The sequence below is a fragment of the Rousettus aegyptiacus genome, unplaced genomic scaffold (genome assembly GCF_014176215.1).
Source record: "Rousettus aegyptiacus isolate mRouAeg1 unplaced genomic scaffold, mRouAeg1.p scaffold_m13_p_8, whole genome shotgun sequence".
In the NCBI taxonomy this organism is placed as follows: Eukaryota; Metazoa; Chordata; class Mammalia; order Chiroptera; family Pteropodidae; genus Rousettus; species Rousettus aegyptiacus.
Genome location: NW_023416311.1, coordinates 72,344,374 through 72,367,915, shown reverse-complemented (window position 1 = coordinate 72,367,915; position 23,542 = coordinate 72,344,374). Strand labels below are relative to the sequence as shown.

At 34.4% G+C, this 23,542-nt stretch overlaps 1 protein-coding gene and 1 pseudogene across 2 annotated transcripts; one reads left to right on the top strand and one right to left on the bottom strand.

Annotated features, from left to right (window-relative positions):
• Positions 1-756: 756 nt before the first annotated feature.
• On the top strand, positions 757-22,916 carry CDK7 (cyclin dependent kinase 7). 2 transcript variants are annotated; one of them, XM_016122195.2, is made up of 12 exons: positions 757-936; positions 1,255-1,314; positions 3,897-3,930; positions 4,811-4,878; positions 5,610-5,678; positions 7,379-7,489; positions 8,574-8,692; positions 10,599-10,698; positions 18,030-18,116; positions 19,828-19,977; positions 22,173-22,320; positions 22,719-22,916. In XM_016122195.2, exons 1-12 carry the CDS (start codon positions 871-873, stop codon positions 22,745-22,747), a joined length of 1,041 nt encoding a protein of 346 aa, XP_015977681.1. In that variant the 5' UTR covers positions 757-870; the 3' UTR covers positions 22,748-22,916. The 2 variants fall into 2 exon arrangements, with proteins under 2 accessions (XP_015977681.1, XP_036082224.1); XM_036226331.1 differs by lacking the exons at positions 757-936; positions 1,255-1,314 and having other exon boundaries at positions 4,811-4,889.
• Positions 11,401-11,519, bottom strand: LOC118607125 (annotated as a pseudogene).
• Positions 22,917-23,542: the final 626 nt, after the last annotated feature.

Below are 23,542 nucleotides of genomic sequence, written 5' to 3'. Positions count from 1 at the left end.
GAGCAGAGCCTGGTACATGGTAAACATTCAATAAATATTCACTGAATAAATGAATTAAAGTGTTTAATTCGTTGATTTGGATGAAAATTTTGAGAATTGAAGTTGGTTACTGATCATAGTTAACACTTATTGAGCACTCACTATGTCTAAACTTTATGCATGTCTCATTTAACTCTCACAACCATCAATAACGTAGTCTATTATTTTATTTCCACTTTAAAGAGTATAAAACCGATAACCAGAAATCTGTTCCACAGCACAAAATTCATGAGTTGAATTGGATTTTGTTTCCCGGGGCATGCTTAATAATGGGACTGAACTTGGTAAGACTATCTCTTGAGTTGGCATAAGAACCGGCCACGCGCCTAAGTAACCTGAAATTGCGGGGACAGGCGTCCGTAGTAACCGTCGCGCCAGAACGCGCTCGAGCAAAAACCAGAAAGGGTTTTCAGGGAGAAGTCCAAGCTTGCCAACTCATACACACCTATTAAATCCCGAACTCAAGTCAACGTCTCAGAACTCTGAGCCGACACTTGTAGTGAAGAAAATATCTAAGTTACAACAGTAACAAAGTGACCCAGGTAACTACCACCGATAACACCCCGCTTTTGGGACCAACAGGCGATCACGTGAGCGGGCGGGGAACCGCACAGAAAAGCCAACGAGTCCGGCCTCGCGCAGCTTGCGTAAGGTGGGCTGGGGCCGGACTTATTTAACAGCACCCACGCCCATCCCGGAAGTGGGGGCGGAGCTAATAAAGCGTCAGAGCCCAGTGAACGGAAGTGGCTGTTGAAGGCTTTAGGGTAGCTTTAAATTCCTTCTGCGTTGGGAGCTCGTCCTTTTCAACTGGAGTCGGGCTTCCCTTGACGGATGGCTGTGGACGTGAAGTCGAGAGCAAAGCGTTATGAAAAACTGGACTTCCTTGGAGAGGGACAGGTGAGTCTCTTGGGGATTCGGAGAGCGCCGAGCCTCTTCCACCTTCACAGGTTTTCTCAAGGAAGCCAGAGGACTTGCCTGGCTACTCATTCTTTTTGGCCAAGGTTGCCCAGACTCACCTGCTGCTCCTGTGTACACCCTGGAGGTGAGCCCTGAGCGGCCTTCTCCTTTCTGAATAATAGACTGCCCCACACGTTTCAAGCCGCTGCGAGTGCTCCCCAAGAACCGAGTTCTTTGCTTCTCAAAATATAAAGCAAAAAGGCAAACACCAACAAAAATCTTCCCACAAACTTACCTTATTTCTGTTTTTCTTTTTAGTTTGCTACGGTTTACAAGGCCAGAGACAAAAACACCAACCAAATTGTCGCCATTAAGAAAGTGAGTTTTTTTTTTCCTTTGAGTCTCTTCGAAGATGTAGGTTTATGCGAGCTGATGGATGGCTGTTTTACTAAATCTTGACCGTGCCCTGCAAATGAGGAGTTACTTAAGTCATTTTCAAAGAAAGCGTAATTTATCAGTGTCCCGAGACAGAACTCAGGTTGAACTAGGTTTTTGTTTCATTAATCGAAATTGAAGTGAAGAGGAAGCTGTATGGTATCTTTGCTTTATAAACTCAGACTTTGGCAAGGGGGATAACTGCTGCCAATCTTTTGGATCCTCAAAACCATTTAATATCAGGATCTTCCCAGGTCACTATTTCTGCCTCACCTGCATCCACTCTGTGTATTAAATCTCTCTTTTCTGTGTACAGATTTACCACGAAAGGCTTTACCCACATTAACAACATTGATGTGCTTGCATTTTAAAAAATGATTGAAGTGGCTTTTTTATTTGCATTCATTCAAGAAATTTAGGACATATTAAGCTAACTTTATATGCACCAGGCACTCTCACCTACATTTTTTCATTTAACTCTCAAAACAGCCTTGCAACATAGGTAAAGTAAGTGTCTCTGTTTTATAATAGAGGTACCTGAGGCTAAGAGAGATTAGGTGATTTGTCAAGACGATAGATTATAATTGCTAAAGTCAGGATTTAAATCCAGGTGTCCTGCTGCCAGATTGATTGCTCATTCCCATACTACGGAATCAGTAACCTTTTTATTGCCCTCCACCTTCCTTTCATTCCTGCTGCTTTGAATCTCTCTTTCCTTCAAAATCCCTAACTCCTTTGAAGCTTATTCCCCTCATTTACTTAACACCTGGCTCCCTTTTATTTGCAAAATTATTCCCGTCATTGTTATCTTTTTTTACTTTTTCTGGCTTCTCTCATCTCATTTTCCAGTTTACATCCTATAATCTAGCACTATAGCCATTCCTTTGTGAAACCTTTTACTCTCCTCTTTCTAAAGTTATCTTGTAGATTCTACTCCTGGTTCTCTATATTGTAGCCACACTGACCTTTCTGTCCCTTGAACACATTAAATTCATTCCAGTCCTAGGCTTGTTCCATTAGCTCTGCCTTCTGGCTAATATATTTTTCCTCAAAATTTGGTGTGGCTGGTTCCTTATCATTTAGATTTCACTAAAATGTCTTCTCCACCTAGAGGCCTTTGCTGCTCACTCTAGCTAAAATAGGCATGCTCCTGTCCTTTCCTAGTGTTCTTTGCCATGTTTCTCTACTATCACTATTATCTGAAATCCTGTAATTCTTTTATCTATGAATTTACTGTCTATTTACTTCCACTCGAATTATACTTAGGACTATGGCTAGTACATTGTAGACACTCATTAAAAATGTATTGACTTAACTGACTAATCTCTTCAAACTGTGGGCATATTGAGTCCTATAGTCATCTGAAAGTCCTAGTGGTTTTTTTTGTTGTTGTTTGCTTACTTGTGTTTAACATAAATTAGGGAAGAATCCATTCTGTTTCTCTGTGATACACTTTTACACCATGAGGGTGACTCATGGTGGAACCCAAGGGTCCTGATATAATGTATGGTTTTGATTTAATATATAGCCCCAGCACTCTTCAGTTTCTTCACAGCGTGCCCTATAAGACTTAGCCCTTTCCCTCACTAGCCACTAACTCCCTCAGGCAGCCAGAAACAGTGGCCATACCTTGACTAAGGGTCACAAGGTATGAATATCTGTTAAGCTAAAGATAATATCTTGACCCTAGTTATGTTTCAGCTCATGAGCCCTAACGTGGAATGAACCTCTGGCTATTTTTCCATGAAACCAGACAGGGACATCAGAGCAGACCTCACAACTGTCCTCAAGACATGAAGAAATGATTTATTACCCTTACCTCCAACCAATCAGGTCCCAACAGGACCCCGAAACCCTACTGCACCAGTGTCTTGTGATTTTGCCTTATATACCTACAAGCCATCGAGGAGTTCAGCCTTTTGAGCGTTCGCTTCCCATTCTCCTAGGTGGTGCCATTCATACTAAATTAGCCAGTCTTTCTCTACTGCAGTTCTCAGTGTTCAGTGTTTGGCTCCGTTAGCACTGGGTGAATGAACTTTTTCTTTTTGATAACAATAGCAGAATCGTCTTTTACACTTAATTTTTGTTTCAAGTAATACATCTTTGTGGTTCGAAAAGTCATTTAGTAGGCCAAGGCTTTTTAACATGCCTGACTCCTCTGCCCCTGGTTTTCAGTCCTTGGAGCAGTCACTTTCAATTCCTATAACTGTCTCCTCTGGTATTTACCTCCATTTCTTTAAATATGCTATATCATTATTTCTTGAGTGGTTTTGAATATGTAATTCAAAAACTTAAGGTCCAAGGAATGGAAGGAACTTGATCCTTATATTGTTAAGTTTATCTTTCTGATTCATGACTCCCACTCTCTTCTTGCCCGCTAATACTAAGGACATATGAGTTGCTACATGCTTTTGCTGTAGCTAAGTTTTTGAAGTATCTGTGCATACATATGTAAAATTTTATGGATATGTATTGTCTAAATAACTTAACACATTTTTAATGTGTTTGTATTTTTCCTCTACCAGATCAAACTTGGACATAGATCAGAAGCTAAAGATGGTAAGTATTTCTTGTAATTTGACAGAACAGGAAAGGTTTTTATTCTCACTGAGGAAATAAGCAAAGTATTAGAGTTAACAGTGGTTCTGGGTAGAATTATTGCAGTGTCCCAGAAGAGTAAAGATTGACTCAAAATAGAGACAGGATATTTGTGATTTCCACTGTTTGTATAGAGATTAACGTTCAAATCACCTTAGAAAATGGAAGGCAGCAAAGTTATTAGTGGTTTGTCTTGCTGTCTTTGTTACTGTTTTAGGTCATTGTTTCTTCTTTTTATGAGCTTTTAATTACTTTGAAAATTCAGGATACATCTTCATGGAAGGACACAAAACTCACAATGGAATGGATGTATGGAAGAAAAGATTTCTTCATCCCTCTTCCAAAGCCTTGTTTGCTAGAGTGCTAAGTCCTGTTTAGTAGTCAAGAAATAATTCCTATAAAAAGGACCCATCATCTATATAATAACTAGTACCAGATCTTATTTTTCATTTTGAGTTCTAGCCTTTGCATTGGGGAAAAAAACTGTCTTATCGATAGTCTGCTATTAGCATAAATCTGCTGCCAACATTCATAAGACAAGAGAGGAGAAGCTATTGACTTAACATCTATATGCATTTCACTTTTATGTGTTGTTATTCCAGCAGCCTTTAGATCTTATATGCTACAGATAAAGTTAATACTTGTTCACCATTTATCTTAGTCCATTTAAGCTATTTTAAAAATAAAACAGTATAAAAGAAGAACAGATGTCATTGAAATGATCAAAACAGCCCTTATTTTTCTGTAGAATATTCATTGCTATTTCCTGAGAGACGAACCCTTCCCCAAAAATGTAAGATTTGAAAATAATTTTCACTTTTTGTTTTGCTTTTTTATATAGGTATAAATAGAACAGCCTTAAGAGAGATAAAATTATTACAGGAGCTAAGTCATCCAAATATAATTGGTGTGAGTATGATGTAAGTTGTTTCTGGGATTTGGGACCCTGCCTTTTCTGAATATGGTGTGTTGACTGAAGACTTAGCAAAATGAGCTGTAGGTAAACCTTGCAAAAAAACTGAAAAGTTTATCAAGCTGAAATGTATTTTCTGTTCCTGTAGGCAGCGTCTTTAAAAGTGTACAACTGATGAAATAAAATGCTGGCATAAGGCTAATTTTGTCAGAAATCATTTTGAAGCCTAGAGAGGTCTAGCATATACAAGACCTTGAGCAAGTTCCTTCACATATTTATGCCATAGTGCTTATTTTATAGGATTGTTGTAAGACTAGCTAATTGAATACATGTAGAGTACTTAGAATAGTTCCTGGCGTACAGAAGGCACTCATTCAATGAATGATTTTTGCCACTGCAACTTATAGGATTTTCTTAAGTAGAAATTTTTCTGAATTAGAGACTCAGATTAGGTTTTTATTAGTTCATTTCTTAATTGTAACTTATAAAATGTGAGGGGAAAGATTAAGTATTTAGTAAAGTTTAACATTTTTGTGCCTCAAAATACTAATTCCTAGCCCTCCAAAAAGTAAATATCAAATTTAATAAGATTATTTAAACTTTATAGGGAATTATCAATTGTCCAATGATTATTTAAATTTTTAAAAATTACTTTGTTAATGCTCTCAAAGTAGTTAATAGAGGTAGAGAATCACATTTTGATTATTTTTTAACTTTTGCTTTGCAGCTCCTTGATGCTTTTGGACATAAATCTAATATTAGCCTTGTCTTTGATTTTATGGAAACTGATCTAGAGGTAAGATTAAGATTCCTGGGGGAATTTTTTTTCTCTGTTTATCAAAAGAGAACTTAAATGTCTATTTTCTACTTATGAGGATACTGGTAGTCAAAAGCATGCTTAATTTTGAAATCTGGGTAGACTTAAATCCAGGATCTTCTGAATCCTTTAGCCATCCAGTGTTAAAGATTTGGATTTCATTAGCATTTGTCTAAGTTACCTATACATTGTTGGCATTATTTTTAGGGAAATGAGTGTTAGAGCTTTGAAAATATAGAGCTTCTTTTCCACAGTATCACAGAATCTCAACCTTTTGAAAGCTTTTGAGAAAAGTAAGATCTTATGCTTTTCTTTGCTATTAATTGAATCTCAAAAAATGACAATCAAAGGAAATGAAACAGCTAGAATTCTCATATACACTGCTGGTGAGAATGCAAAATGGTACTGCCATTTGGGAAAAGAGTTTGGCAGTTTCATATAATGTATACATTTAGGGTGTGATATAGCAATGCTACTGCTAGGTATTTATCCAAGAGAAACTAAAACATATCTACATAGAAATCAGTTGGTTACACAGCTGTTTAGCCTTATTCATAGTCACCCAAAATGGAAACAATCCAAATACCTTTTTCCAGTGAATGTATAAGTAAATTGGTATATCCATACAATATAATACTATTTGGGAATAAAAAAAAGTAATGAACTGTTAATATATGCAACAATATAGATGAATGTCCAATACATTATACTAAATAAAAGAAGCTGGATTCAGAAGGCTATATATGATACTATTTATATGATATTCTGGAAAAGGCAAAACTAAAGGAACAGAAATCTAGGGGTTGTTGGAGTTGGGAGCACAGAAAGGACTGAGTACAGAGGGGCCTGAGGGAATTTCGGGGGATTATAGAACTATATCTTGATTATGCTGGTGGATGCACAACTGGATGTGTTAAAAGTCATAGAACTGTGCACTAAAAAGGTACAGTTTACCTAAATCTGATTTTTTTTTTTTAAAGAGAAAATGGGAATTTTTAGCCCACGTAACTGATAAGTCTAGGAATAAACCGATTTTAGGCACAGCTCACAAACAATACCATCCAAACTCAGTCTTCCACTTTAACTCACTCTATTTTCTTCTCTGTTGCCTTCATTCATGGACATAATTTCTCAATATAGTAGCCCCTGTACTTCTAGGTGAATATCCTTGGACTTTAATAATCCCTGAAGAAAGGAAGTTCTCTGTTCTTTTTTATTCTAGCACGGGCATTTAGCCTAGCTGATTGGCTTGGCATGGTTCCCATGTCCATCTCTGAACCAATCTCCTGGACAGCAGGGTACAGTGATTGACTATGCTTAGGTCATGTGCTTACCTCTGGAGGCTGCAAGTAGAGGTCAGACTAGTTTTAACCATGTGGGTTCAGCTGGAAACAGGTGGTTTCCCTAAGTAACGTTGAATGCTATTATCAGAAGGAGCTATACATCCTGGAGCAAGTGAATAAAGCATTAGGAGACAAAGCACTGTTTTCTTCCCAAACCAAAGATACTTCGTAACCACATGACTGGAAATTCTGCCAGTGCTTCCTAAAGAGAGTTAGGCAACCTTTCTTAAGATTGTCCTGTATGAATAAATTCATTTTATATCTGTCAGTGATTTTATATGGGGGCATTTATTTGGAATAATGAAGTCACCTATATATTGTATACCTGCCTTACAGGTTATAATAAAGGATAATAGTCTTGTGCTGACACCATCACACATCAAAGCATACATGTTGATGACTCTGCAGGGGTTAGAATATTTACATCAACACTGGATTTTACATAGGGTAAGGTTTTTAACCAAGTGTGATTGCTTCTTTATGTTGTCAAGTTTTATATAGCCAGTTTATTACACAAATGGTCTGAGTATGTAAATTAAAGGTAATAGCTGGACCATTTTATCCCACTTTCTTGTCTGTTCTTTTCAGTTGTTCCACCAGGTGGCGTTGTGAGGACTCTAAATTACTATGTGAAATTTAGAAATGGAAGAGACCCAATCCTTAAAATTTTTCATTAATGTAGAGCTAAATTGCTACGTGACCTGACCAAAGTTATATATTTTTTTCAAGGTCAGTAGCGGATAACTAACAGTATTAGAAGCTAGATCTTTTGGCTTTAAGTCCAGTGGTCTTTGTACCATGCAGTTGTTATGGGGCGGGGGGGGGGGAGGGAAGTACAGTGAGAGTCTGGATTAAATTATACAATGCTAAAATACCTTTAGAAAAATAGTATTTATACTAGTCTGAAATTAGTCTGAATTAATAAATTTCTTAAATGGTTGAGTCATTGTTTTGAACATTCACCTGTTGAATCAAGACATAATTTAGATAGGTAAATATTCTTAGGCACCTTATTTTGGTAAATAGGTAAGAATATATAATTTATAGTTAATAATTCTCATAACTTAAATTTGGAATCCCTTATACATTATTGTTATTGCTAATATTGTCTTAACATAGATTTGAGAATATGTTCTTCATCCTTTCTAAATGTATAGTTTTTACATACTAAAGATTATATTATTGTTATTAATTTCATGACAGCAGCCATTTATTGAGTGCTTACTATGAGCCAGTCATCACAACAGGCTCTTTACAGAAAATACTAAATTTAATTCTCACAGCAACCCTCTAAAAGTTGGTAAATTGAAGTTCAGTGAAATTAGGTAACTTGACCCAGGGTCTCAGTAGGTAACGAGATCAACCTTGTTTTTTGCTTTGATAGGATTTTACATCAATGGAAAAAATACTGATTGTTCTTTACTTTGGAGTGTTACCCAGTTTTTGCTAAGTTTAAAGTTAAGCCAACTAAATCGTTATGGTAGTCTCCCCAACCCTGCTTACTTGTTTGTTTAAAACCCCCATGCTGTAGGATCTAAAACCAAACAACTTGTTGCTAGATGAAAATGGAGTTCTAAAGCTGGCAGATTTTGGCCTGGCCAAATCATTTGGGAGTCCCAATAGAGCTTATACACATCAGGTTGTAACCAGGTAAGAATCCCTTAAATAACTGTCAGCTTATGACATGCAGGATATTATGCACAAGTGAGCATCTTTTGGCTTCTTTTGGCAGAGTTGAGGAGTCATCGTTGGTGATTTGTTAAATATACAGCCCTTGTTATGTATATCTTATCCCAGTGGAAAAAAAATATAGCCCTTCTTTCAAATGGAGTTGAATTAACTCAGTCCTCAGACATTTACCTAGTAACTTTGGGGAATAATTTATACTTCTTTTACATTTTAGGTAGGTTGGAACTTTAGTGACTATTTTACATAATCACCTGATGGGGGAGCTGTGTTTATTTGTTCAGGCCTATTTCCAATTTGTTTATTCTCTAAACAAAACAAAGCACTATCAATATATTTGAATTTTTCATATTATTATTACACTTGTATTTTCTGTTAATACTTTTTATATATAAAAATTAAAAATCACCTTAGATAGGGATAGTAGATTTTATAGTTCTTGTCAGGATGGCATTTGTTACTTTTCAAGTGTCATAGGATATGAGATCTGCATATTCTCTAATTCTTTAAATTACTTTGTCACCTTCCCAATAGATCTCTTGAGTTCAATCACCTGAGCCCTCAGTAAGTAAAGGATATAAGTAGTTATTCATGTAATTGCTGGAAAGATTATGCCCATCATTCAGGAACTTTTGGAACTCAGGAAAACAGACCTACATACGAGAGTACTATTTACAGTGCTTTTTATATATCAATTTTCATAGTTTCTCTTCATGCAAATCAAATGCGAGTTAAAGTGAGGACTGAGAATTGACAGATTAGTGATGTGGATATCAATATTAACCTTGACAACAGCAATTTTGGTGAAGTAGTAGGATGAAAGCATGATTGAAAAGAGTTTAAGAGGATGAGAAAAGAGGAATTGGAGGCAATGAGAATGGACAACTCTCAGACTTACCAGAGAATGAGGAGGTATCTATAGGGTCTAAAGAAGTTTCTATTGTTTGTTTCTTTGGTGTTTAGTGTGATTTTTGTTTCACATTTTATTTTATTATTAGTTTCAAGTATACAGTACATTGGTTAGACATTTATATAGTTTGTGAAATGATCCCCCCCAATTACTCTAGCACCCCTCTGGCTCTACACATAGCCATTACATTACTGCTGACTACATTCCCTGTGTCATACTCCCCATCTCCATGACCATCTCTCAACTACTAACTTGTACTTCTTTAATCCTTCACCCTTTTCTTACAACCCCCTCACCCCTTCCCCTCTGGCAGTCAGCAGATTGTCCTCTGTATTCATGAGTCTTGTTTTTGATTAGTTTGTTCTTTCTGTTCCTTATTGTTTATTTTTTAAGGCCAGAAAAATAATGGTATGTTTGTACATTGGAGCTAATAGTCTAGTAAAGAACAAAAAGTTGATGTAGAAGAAAGAGGAGGGAACTACAGGAGCAATATCCTTGAAAAAAAAGCAGATAGCATAGTATCTAGTGCCCAAGTTGAGAGACTGGCTTTTAAAAACAGTCACAGATGGTTAATCTGTAGTTACAGATGGGAAGGTAGATTGTGTGAGTACAAACGACTGTAGGTGAATGCAGAAAATTTTTTTCACTTGTACTTGTTGGAGTGAAATAGCATGCAAAGTCATCAGCTGAGATGAAGGATGGTGCTGAGGGTTTCAGGAGAAAGAAGGTTGTTAATCGTCTAAGAAAGTATGAAAGTGAATGGACCAAGGATGTATATAATTTTCTGGCATCAATACAGAACTCTGCTTGGTTTTATTGCCAGTTTTTATTGAGTTAATATAGCCTTAAAAGTAAATTTTATCAGTGGGATGATGTTTCACTGAGGAATTTTCTCTAGGAAATACTTTAATAAATTTAATAATTCCATCTAACATGACAGTATTTCTTTTTGTTCTTCAGGTGGTATCGGGCTCCTGAGTTACTGTTTGGAGCTAGAATGTATGGTGTAGGTGTGGACATGTGGGCTGTTGGCTGTATATTAGCAGAGTTACTTCTAAGGGTAAGTCTTGAATTGCTGTACACACTTCAATATTGTTATAGTTATTTGTTCTTATAATTTCTGTAAGAATTATCTTCTCAGAGATAGTTTTCAGAGAGGGACATTTATCCTTACACAAAAAGCCAACACACAGACCAATTGAAAAAAAAATAAGCCTACCCCTAATGTGACCTTTTTATTAATGCTAACATGAGATGAGAACACCTCCCACTTAGGACAGTAAAGGTTTTTCAGTCATTTCTGTTATGAAATATAAAATAAAACCCTCATTGGGTTGTAATATGGGAATATCTCTACAGTAACTAAATGTGTTAGGATGAACTTTTATACCTCTGGGACTTTTTTTGTTTGAGGCTGTTTAAATGTGCACTCCTAAGAGCTGTGTAAAACCAACCACTATAGCTGCAACTCTGTGTAACTTTAAACCTGCGTGAGATGATCATTTTATTGATTGATTGATTGTTTTAATTTTCCATTCTACTCTATTCTTTTCTATTCTATTTTATTTCTATTCTATTCTAATTTTATTTTATTTTATTTTATTTTATTTTATTTTATTCTATTCTATTTTCTATTCTATCTTATTCTATTCTATTTTAGTCTATTCTATTATTTAATTTAATTTAATTTATTTTTTAGATGAGGCAACCCTTGGTTGACATCACAGATTTCAGTTTACAATCTCTTATTTTTTATTTTTTACGCCTATAGCACCTGGTCTTCCTAGGTGGTCTTCCATCCAAGTACTAACCAGGCCCTACCCTGCTTAGCTTCCGAGATCATATGGGATTGGGCTTGTTCAGGGTAGCATGGCCGTAGACTAAAGGATTATTTTAGTTCTGTTCAAGCAAAGCAGACATGGCGGTCCCATACCATTTCTCTAACTGAGACTACCTTAGAATAAAACATCCTCTCCCTGCCCTCATTGGAGAGGAAGATGCTGACTTAGAGACTTAACTTTAGCTATAAAGTTTAGGTTAGCACTACTAAATGATGAAGATAAGGTGCTTGCAGAAGAAACCCTCACATTTAGACTTGAAAATTACTTAGTCATCCTGTGCTGGTATTGGGTCCTGTGAATCAGATGGCGTGGCAGCTCTGCTACTCACAGGAGCACATCGTTTATCACAAGTTCACATTTGAGAATCTGTCAACAACCAAAAGCACAGTGCATTCATGACCAAGAAAAACAATTCCTAAGCCCCTAATGTTATGAGTAGTGACTCCATTGAGAAAGGACAGCAGTTGAGAAAAGACGGTTTAGAAATTGTGGACTTGGTCGAAATCATAGCTGGAGTCTTATCCATTGGAATTGTTGCTGGAATCATTATTAAGGTTATGAAGCAATGGACAGGCAGCCATAATTAGTGAAGAATTGTACCATTTTGCCATATTTTTTGTCCTGCACAATTGAAGAAAATATTTCCTATTTTAAACTGTCCCTTTGCTCATTTAAATACATTCATGGAAATACTATCCATACATTCTAGATCTGTGGTGAGATCCGGTAGTCCAAACAGATAATAACTGAAAGAAGACTAGTTATATAGTATTTTATATTTATTATATATAGCTTTTTATATATTACATATGTTGTATAATATTGATAGTTATATAATATTGAAAGCAGGATAGCTAATAAAAAGATTTGCTATGATAAGCATTCAGCTTTTTTAAGTGTTTTTCTTTTATATAAATTTTATAAAAGGTTTAAAAAACTACTTAAACTAGAACACAGAAGCAATATTAAGTAAGCCTGTATCCAGCCAAAGTACTCTATGTAGTTCAAATTATTTTAGAAGCCAATTGGTGTGTATTCTGAACATCCTCCGATATTGTTAAATGAAAAGAAATACAGAAATATTTATATCAGTGGAATACTTAGATCTAGGATTATGTCATTAAATAGCACAAGTGTGCTTTTAGATTTATGATCTCTTTATGTTCTTTTTTTCTTAATGATTTAAGACAGATAGTGATTAATAGAAAATCTAAAGTTGGACACTACCTACTGACCAACTGCCTGTATCTAGTCTAGGCAGTTTCAAAGATAACCGTTTTAGATTGTAAACAAGAAGTTTATAATTTGGGGAAGATACTTTATGTCTTATGGTAAGGTCAATGATCACCCTTCAGGCCTGCATTAGAGCCTCCTTTAGAGATGATGTTGTATTACAAAGGTTACATTAGTCACCACTTGCCTGCCTTCCTCTCACTTTATTCAGATGATGAGGATCCAGAGCTATGGCTTGGAATATGGTTGATCTTAAGACTTTTTGTCATTTCAGTACCCCAGTTTGACTATATCAGATTAGAACAGAGTTTCCATCAGTTGAGGATGCACACAGGTGCTATAGAGACTAAAAGCACTCCAGTTATTCGAGAACTGTATTGTTGATTATGTGCATTGCATAAAAAATATCTGCCAATTTTCTAATATTTGGTTTGTGATCCCTGCCTCCCTTTAAAGATATGAAAAAAGAAAAATAAATTTGTACAATAAAAATTTTGTTTGAAAGATGAATCTCAACACAATTTAAAGAGATTTCATGAGTGGAGTCATTGAAAAGAACCAGAGAGAAGTCCCATCTCAGTACCTTTCTTCCTTTTTAATTGGATTTTTCCCCTAAAACTAAAAAGTTTTCATTCATATGCTTAGTCACAATTGTGTGTGGGTGAAATTCTGATACCCCCTAAGAAGTTATTATAGAACAGAAAAAAGCAATAAGAAGCACAGGCTATTCTTCTGGTAATGTTTGTGTTTGCAGTAATATGTGGATGTGACCTGAATGTTGTACAGTTTTGTTAATTAAATACGGATGGCCTACTAGCCCATATTTCATATTTAACAAACAAAAATCAGTAAGATCATTAGTTGTTAAGAATGAGGCTGTAGAAGAGCTGCCATATGATATACATGTTACTCATATTCTTAAATTTATCCATTCAAATTACTAAATGAAAATTAGAAATAGTTATTCATCCCTAGGGAAAAAAACAGTGGCGTATCTTGGGTTACACACTGGACCGAGTACCTGCTCATACATAACTGTGGATTTCTTAGTCAGTATACATTGATGCTTAATACAATGATGACATTTTCAAATAAAGCAATAATTATATCTTAAGGATATTTAAGATAGCTGGGCAAAAATCTCTCCCCCCTTAAAAATTATCTCTTTAAAAAAAAAACAAATATAAATGCCATCTTTGAAACTAGGAAATGCCTGTAACACTGCCAGAAAATATGAAGCCAGAAATGAAGAAGGCAAGTTTGGTGTAGCACATAGAATCCTGAAGTTGCTTAGTAATGAGAGGCACCTATGACCACTGATGGCAGCTGTGAGGTGCAAGACTAAAAATGGTGGGGGGTTGGTTAAAAAAATCTTAATAAGGAGCAGTTAATACCAGGATCCTTAACACAGCCTAAGTCACTTTGCCTCCCCCAACTAAATTTTCCGCTAGTTTATTTCTCTAGCAGAGAAAGATTCATTCTCCAAAGGAATTGAAGGAAGAATCTCAACATGGCAGGAAGATTAGACACAGTGAAGGATTAGGGTTAGGTGACAGGGTGACAACATGCAGATTACGTTAAAGTCTGCACACCTTAAATCTATTTCCCTACTCAGTTTACAGAACCCTGGCAACCAGTGTAATAATTCATTTTAACCCAGGTAAAAGATAAGAGGATCCTTCACTGGAAGAACTGAATAGTCCCAGAGAATAGACCCACAGATCATTGGCATTAAATTCTGTGTCCAGTCTTTTTAGAGGAGAGCCTCTGAGTTTAGAAGCTCTCTTCATAGATATAAGGCTTTTTATTCAGCCTTTTAGTATCTTACCCATAAATATTAATGGTTAGCTATTGATCATCAGACAGTTATCAAGGATTTTCAGATATTTAATGAAATATGTCCGATATGTATGGATCACCAGATATTTGATGAACGTATCCGACGTGAAAGAGAAATGGAAACAAACTAAGAGAGGAACTTGGAAAAAATAGAAACAGGTAGCAGAAGAAAATTCACCACCACTACCCTGCAATCAACAGAGAACTAAAATAATATACTACATCTGTAAAACAACATGATGTTCATTTACTGAAGGAACAATCAAAGAATAAGGACTACTTGAAATTTTTCAAATAGGATAATTAAAAGCAAACAAAAATAGTGGAAATATTGGAAAAGTAAGCTACGAACTCTCATCAAGTAGAACCAGAAGATAAAGAGACAGGCTGTAGTATTAGTAGATTGATCCAGAATTGATCCTAGTATATAAAAAGAGAACAAAAAAAATGAAGGATAGGCAGTTCACAAGAAAACAGCCCAGCATTGTGTGACTAGATCGAAAGTGCCATAAAGATCCTTTGCAATGAATGAAAAACCCATATCAAGGCAGGTTATGAAATTTCAGAGTGCCAGGGGCTAGAAAAATTTTTTCCCCCAAAAGAAAAAACATAGAAAGCTTAACATAGAAACCAAAGTAAAGGATTAGAGAAAAGAAAAGCATTAGACTTCTTAACAACAACATGAGACCTGGAAGAAAGTGTAGAACACATGAGAAAAAATGATTTCAACTTAAGAGTTCTATGCACATTCTTCTTTCCAATTAGCTATGAAAATAAATACAATTTATTTACCAAAAATTTTATATCCAGCTCCTTTTTTAAGTTATTGGAAGATGTGCTCTACTATAAATGAGTAAAGAGACGTGGGATCCAGGGAACATAAGATTCAGCACAGGAAAGAAGTGAATAGAACTCCCCATTTAATAGTGAAGGGAAGTTCTGAGAAAACAAGTATGCAACAGGCCTAGATAATAACTAGTTCAGATTGTAGCAGGTGAGATGAATGCTTCAGTTAGGGGGAGGGGAGTGTCTCCCGAAAAATGGAACTGATCAGTTTTGATGATTTGATCATGTAGTAAATGATATGAAATAACTGGAATCTTAGCCCTAAGTACAAACTAAATTGCCAAAGTGGGAGATAATGGGAGGAGTTGAGATAGGAAGAGGACTAAGAAATCATTACCTCTAGGAAAACCAAATTATTTTACAAGAAGAGAAAAATAATATGTCCAAACTGAACAAAAATTACATAGTTATAAATGGGGGGCGGTCAATGAGTCAAAGGACCAGTTTTTTATGAATCTATTTAGTGTTCGAAAACAGTGCATACATTAATTTAATAAAAATAAAATATTTTAAAGTTTTAAGTTTTAGTTCCAAAGCAATTCTTCCTTTCATGAAAAAAAAAAAGTCTAATATTTAGTATTTTCAAACCTGCAGAAGCAGAGAGAATAGTACAATAAGCCTCTTATGTACCCACCAACCAGCATCAATGGTTTTTGGCACATTGGCAAGTTTATTTTGTCAATACTCTCAGAAACCACTTTTTTTTTGCCACAAATCCCAGACATCATATAATTTTATTCATCTGTTACCGTTTCTCTAAAAGATAAGGATTTTTTATTAACCACAATACCATTATCATCTGAAAAAAATGAATAAATCTTTAATAATGTTAAGTACCCAGTCAGTATTCAGATTTCATCAATTTTTCTCATAAATGTTTTCTATAGTTGGTTTATTCAAAATGGAACCAAAAAGCAGCTTATTTTAATTTAAATTTTTTACATCAGACGAAAACACCCGAAAATCGGATTCAGTTGGCAAGCTTGCCCACAAAACTAAAGCTGTGTTGATGAGTGTCCCTCTCTTCAAATTTTATAGTACGAGTTTACCTTGTTGGTCTGCAAAGTAGGAGATAATCCTTTGAGGTATAAGAAGAAAACATGAGCATGTCTAAAAATATTTGTCAGCTGTTCTTTACTATCTCCTATGTATTTTAAATGTGCACATTTATAACAGCACAGTGTTATATAGGAATTGTATTAAGTGTGGGTCCAATCAGGGAATAGAAACCACACATTAATTTGATTAGGGAAGTTTATTATAGAGAATTATTAACTATGACAAGATGTTGGAATAATGACGGACTGATCAATAAAAAGTAAAGAGAACTCTGTAGAGTATAGAAATAGTGGATAGGAGCAGCAGCCCCTCTTACCCCTAGGACTGAGACAGAGCGCCCAAAGAAGAGGACATAGACCTTGTTTGTTGAAGAGGGCACCACGTGGCTCACTGGATGCCAGAGAAGTTGCTGTGGAGCTGGGCTGGCAGAACTTGCTGGAAGTCTGTCCTCTGGAAAGCTGTTCCGGGGGAGCATTCCTCTGGAGGTGCTCTGCCACAGCAGGTTCTAGTGGGGAAGCTGCTGGTATCTGCATTGGTGGAGCTGTGCACTGGAGAAACTATCCATACTGCAGGAACCTTGTTTTGTGAGAAGCTGAGAGTGCTCCAGGAGTCTGAGGAGCAAGCAAACTAGAACCAGGAAGCAAAACTTCCTGTACTGTCTCTCCAGCATGCTCTACTGACAAAGCTTCCGTTGGCTAAGGAAAAATATTTAAAGGGGCTAGAACCATTCTCACAGAGAACGCAAAAAAGATGAACATGGAATAAATTGGTAACTGGTATAGTTTGATGGTGTATTTTTGTTTTGCTGGTAGAGTTGTGTAATAAAAATGTTGGAGACTTGTTACTCATATCTTCCTAGTGAGTCTATAAACTTTCAAGGCCTTTAACAGTGCTGAAGGTCTCTGGTATTCATAGAATAGAGAAAACTTTTTTTCTCTTTTATTTATTTACATAGATGTCTGAGAATGAATTAGAAATTATGTCTCTATATAGCAAGAATTTTCATAAATTTATCAGCTTACTAAGATTGGAATATAGATGTGTTCTCTTACCTACCCTCTTTTGACCTGCCCTTTTGCTAGAATAGTTCTTCCATCTTAGACTTTTCCTCTGGCTAACTCTTTATCCTTCAGCTTTCCCTGCTAATCCCTCTAAGATGCCTTCTGTAACCTGTGTGGAGTAGGTTAGGTGCTGTTCCTGTATGTACTAGGATCCTGTACTTTCACTGAACATACCATCTTGTAAATGCTCCTTTTCTTGTATTACTATTGTTCATATCTACCCAAGGGCAGAGTGGGTACTGTTTTGTTCCCTCATTTGAATGCCTGAGGCTTAGCACGGTGCCCATTACATTGTAAGTGTTTAGTAAAGGTTTGTGGAGTGAATAAAACGGGCAGTGTGGTGCTGCTTACTAGCTTAGCATTGGCAGGGTCTGATGCCACATCTAGTATACCTCAGACTACATTTTAATTTTTGTTAACAGTTTAGTTTTTCTTATTAAATTTATAGTTTTATTTAAAGTGACTTATTTGCACAAGTCACTTTAAAATGTCTACTTCTCACTTTCTTTCAGGTTCCTTTTTTGCCAGGAGATTCAGACCTTGATCAGCTAACAAGAATATTTGAAACTTTAGGCACACCAACTGAGGAACAGTGGCCTGTAAGCCTTTATACATTTTCTTTGAAATTTAGTTAGGATTTGATATAGTGCTGTCATGTGAATATTACTTAAAGAAACGTGTTCATTGTCTTAATTTACTAATAATACATACTCATTACAAAGCTTATACAAAGTAAAAGTTAAAATTGTGATATACCTACCATCCAGCCTATGTACATATAACCCTTCTTTCATCCCAGGATTAATCACTATTTGGTATAAAGGCTTGCTATGAGGATATACACACAAACACATACATACATACAGAGTTGCATTTTGTGTCTTTTATTCTTTTAAAAAAAAATAGCATCACATCATATAATTTTTTTTTTGGCAACCAAATTACTTTTTTACTTAATATTACTGACCTTTTCCTTTTTAACAGCTGCATAATATTTCATTTTCATGTTAGTTTATCAACACCTTTGTGATGGATTTAGGTTTGTTTATAGAATTTTCACTAACAAAATTAAGATGTTTTAGTATTATTTTTAACCCATGTCTACAAAAAAGAAAAATTATGTCTGTGGTAAAATTTATAATTTAAGTTGCTAAATTTATATATATAGTTAAGTAAAATAGTCTCATTTATTCTTAAATTAAAATCATAGACCTTTGGTTTTTCCTTCCTATCTCTTGGCGAATAAATAAGTACTAGAAAAGAGAAATTTTAATCAGAAAATTTTAATCAAACTTTTCACCTTCTGGTTAAAACTGCAGTGAAATTATCCAGGTGTTTCTTTTGTGTTATTACGAACTCAACTTCTTTATTGAAAGTTTAGTATATGTTCTAACTGTAAAACACACCTTAGTAGCTATCATTTATTGATATAATTTATTGATAACTGTGACCCTTTTTAATTTTTGTATGAGGTGTGAAACTTAGGTCAAGGTTTGTTTTTTTGTTTTGTTTTGTTTTTTGTTTTTGTTGTTGTTTTGCCCTGTGTGTCCGATTACTGCAGCACCGTTTGTTGAAAAGACCACCTTTCCACTCAGTGTTTTGCACTTTTGTCCAAAATCAGTTGGCATATTTGTATAGATGTCATTTGGGTTCTCTCTCTTGTGTTCCATTGATCTATATATATCTATCCCTCTGCCACTACCACAGTTTTAATTAAAGTAGCTATAAAGTCTTGAAATCAGGTAGACTGATTCCTTTCACTTTAGCTCTTTTTCAGAGTTGTTCTAGCTATTTTAGTTTCTTTGCCTTTTGTGTAAATTTTAGAATAAACAATAATTTTGCCAGAATTTTGGTAAGAATTGTGTTAAACCTATATAAAAAGTAGAGGAGAATTGACATTTTTATCTTGATGAATCTTCCATTCATAAACATGATAGGCCTCACCATTTATATACAGCTTTGATTTATTTCATTAGTGTTTTATAGTTTTCAGTATGTAAGACTTATACATGCTTTGTTAGATTTTCACCTAAGTATTTCATTGTTCTTTTTTGGGTGATTTTAAATGGCATTTTAAAAATTTAATTGTTCACATGTTCATCGCTAATATGTAGAACTACAATTGATTTTTGTATATTTATTTTATATCCTGCAACCTTGCTCTACTCCCCAATCCTGGGAGTTTTTAAATAGATTTGTTGGGGTTTTCTACTTAGATTATCGTATCTGTATGAGTTTTATTTCTTCATTTAAGATCTATATGCCTTGCAATCATTTACTTAAGCTTGAATTATAAAAATATCTTTACAGGACATGTGTAGTCTTCCAGATTTTGTGACATTTAAGAGTTTCCCTGGAATCCCATTACAGCACATCTTTATTGCGGCAGGAGATGACTTGCTAGCTCTCATACAAGGCTTATTCTCATTTAATCCATGTACTCGAATTACAGCCTCACAGGTATTTTTAGCATATTTTTTTTATATTATAAAATATGAGGATAAAGTAAAAACGATTTTATAAGATTTTCTAACATTCTTTAAATTCTAGAAAGATGTGTTTTGGTTCTGTTTTGAGTAACAATTCTTATCTTTTTTCTAAGCTATAAGCACTGTTCAGACCGGTATTAAATTACATCATGCACACAACTACAGAAGAGGTTATTCATGCTTAGGAACCTGTAAATACATATCAATTTCATAATTAATTGATAAAATAATTGGCTTTCAAGTAGTCTAGAGAAGAAAATATAACAAGGTTTGTATTTATTAGGACCCTAGTATATTTCAATTAAGCTGTTATGTATTAATTTAAATCTTGTACCAAGCCTAGTACCAAAAGTGTTTTGTTTCTTATAAAATACAATCCAGATATGCACACTGGTCATTGTCACAATCAGAAGTGATAATGGGGAGAAAATGGTATCGTCTGATACAGCTATCTAAAACTTACAGAGAAATAACAAACTCAAGAAAAATTTGAAAGACCAAGAATATCTGATCTTAATAAAAGAAGGGAGAAATGTTATCAACACAAAACTAAAAGACCTATAGATTTAAAAAAAAAAAAACGTTCTTTGTTTTAAAAACAAGCATAAGAACAAAAAAGGGCAGAGTCACAAACACCTAAAATCAAGGCAGGGATATGTAAAACAGCAACACAGTGCAATGATTTGACTTTATAAAGGAAGCCAAATTAAAATGAAAAATTAAGTCTTCAGATCTAACAAAACATGTTAATGCACGATATATCAAAGATATAAAGTGGATTTTTTTTTATGTAAGTTTATTAGACTATCAACCCATTGTTTAACGCATTTACTACTATAAGCCTTAATTCTTTTTAGCAATAAAATCAACATTTATACATACTTGCTAGATACTTTACCATTAGAATTACTCTTCTAATTTCAAACAAGTAACTCATTATATTTTCACTCATGTGTATATACACATTATGTTCTTCATAAACTTGAGAACAAGTCATATTATCTAGAAAGTTGTTTTCAATCTTAGTAAAACTCAAAACTTACAGAAAGATAGTAGTTGTGATAACTGATTTGGGTTGTATTTTGATAAACTGAATTTTTTAAATGGCTTTTGGCTCTTAAAGTTGAAATGAGATACTCTTTCTTAGATCTCTGTGTAGCTCAGAATTAGCTTAATTTACTTAGGGAACTGCTATTATTTAGAAGTAATACTTTAGAAATGCAATTATTTTGAAGTAAGAAATCTCTAAATCATTTTATTTCAAATAATGTTGTGGGGAAAATGCTTGAAGAGTATATGGACATTTTTTGTTCCTAAGAGGATTATTCAGAAGGGAATATCTTAAATTATTGCGGCTATTAAATAGTACTATGATGCAAGTAAAGTATCAACTTGATAAATTTGTCATTTAGAATAAAAGTAGTATTTTTATTGGAATGGACTGAAGTAAACTTAAAATCTTATTATAGGTCATTGGACTGGTAATAAATAGAAATAACTTTGGACAAGTCCTTTCAAGTAAAATTTCTATCAATTTGCAGTGGATTATTGGATTTTAAAAATCCCTGTTTCCAACCTATTCTTTATTTTAATCATGTAAATATAAGTTATTAAAAATAATTTGGAATTCGAATACATATAGATGTTGTGACAAACTTGGAAGTTCTTTTTAAGCAACTTTCTCTTTTTGTGTTTTGAGTTGTAGAGAGCTGAATTATACAATGTCTTACTAAGGGTATTTCATATTTAGTGTAGACTAATTAATTGTGGAAAAATTAGAAGATAGTATCTTCCTTATAGTCATGGAATTATCAGTCAATCTTGGGCTGCTAGATGTTTACTTGTAGTAATTTGCATGTCCAAATACTTGAAATTTTGTCTTGGGAATTCACACAGCATTTTTAATGTTCCTAACAATTTTTGAGGTTAGATTTTCTTTTTATTTTATTTATTTGTTTGTTTGTTTGTTTTATTTATTTTAGGCAAGGCAGCCCTTGGTTGACTTCACAGATTGCAAGGACCTTGTCAGCTTACAATCTCTTATTTTTTTTTATTTTTTACACCTACAGTACCTGGTCTTCCTAGGTGGTCTCCCTAAATTTTCTTTAACACAGTTCAGATACTTACGTAAAAGTTTACTTTCTTTGGAATCTTTTCTTTTTAAAGGCATTGAAAACTAAGTATTTCAGTAATCGGCCAGGGCCAACACCTGGATGCCAGCTGCCAAGACCAAACTGTCCAGTGGAAACTTTAAAAGAGCAGACAAATCCCTCTTTGGCAACAAAACGGAAGAGAACAGAGGCCTTGGAACAAGGTAAAACTCTCATTTTTATAAAAAATAGATTCAGAAAACTACAAATGATTAATGTGCACCTAAAAAATGTAGATTGTGAGCTATTGACTCTTTTTAAATTTAAATTGTATAAAGTAGATAGCATGTGGTATTTTAATTTTAACTATATTTGCTCCCATTGACAATATTTTTGTCACACTCCTTCAAAGGACAGAGGCACTTTTGAATATACCTCAGTCACTAGAACTATCAGTGTGTACCTTATTCTCTTCATAAATTCCTACTGGTACACATATGTTTAATGTTTAACAAGTGTTATTGGAAAATCAAAGCAAGTAAAGTAAAAGTAATTGGAATGACTGGATAAAATTGTCATAAAATTAAATGTAAACAACCTGATTTTTTTTTTTTCCACCCAGGAGGATTACCCAAGAAGCTAATATTTTAGTTACAGGTAACACTGGACAGTATTTTACTACTGAAGGAAATAGTCAAAAAGGCAAATAATGAAAAAATAGTAAACATTAAGTAAATGCTGTAGAAGGAATTTGTAAATATTCTACACATGTAAAATATATAAAACTGAGTTATTTTTATTAAATCTATTTTAAAACAAACGTAATTCTGATTTTTTTGAATAAGTGCAAAAGTAAGATAAGTTCAGTTCTCTGAATTGTAGAATTGAGAATGTGTTAAGGAAATTTTAATAGAAAGTTATTTAATGATCTGATGCATATAGCATTACAGATTTTTAGTAGCAGATGCAATATTTAAAAACAGAAATGTAATAGTAGTAATTTAGCAAATACCTACTGCCCAGACTTAACAGATGTTACTATACTAAATAGGAAAAAAGAAAATTGAGGTCCCTTTAATAAGTCATTCAATCTGTTTCTTCCTTTTCACCCTCCTCAAATGGGAGTGACTCAGGAAATGAGTATGTGCTCCCATGACTTTATACTGCTATTTTATAAGAATGCATGTGGTAATACACAGCATTGTTTGAGGTCTCAGTATTTTATGAGTGATAAACTGTATGTCTCATACTGTAACTTTTTTTACTAGTTTTTAATTTCCTTTATGTTAATATATATAAATCTAGTTTATTTAAACTGCCATATAATAGATATAATATGTATGCAACAGTACTTATCCATGCTCTGTTTATGAGCTGCATTACATTTCCTTTGCTATATACAATTACCATAAATGTAGCCACTTAGCATAAATTTATTAGCTCACA

Bases quoted from the DNA above. Each gene is read 5' to 3' on its own strand.
- CDK7 (XM_016122195.2), top strand. From the start codon at position 871: ATGGCTGTGGACGTGAAGTCGAGAGCAAAGCGTTATGAAAAACTGGAC. The intron at 5,679-7,378 runs GTAAGATTAAGA...CCTGCCTTACAG, and splicing joins TTATGGAAACTGATCTAGAG to GTTATAATAAAGGATAATAG. The intron at 10,699-18,029 runs GTAAGTCTTGAA...ACTTTCTTTCAG, and splicing joins TAGCAGAGTTACTTCTAAGG to GTTCCTTTTTTGCCAGGAGA.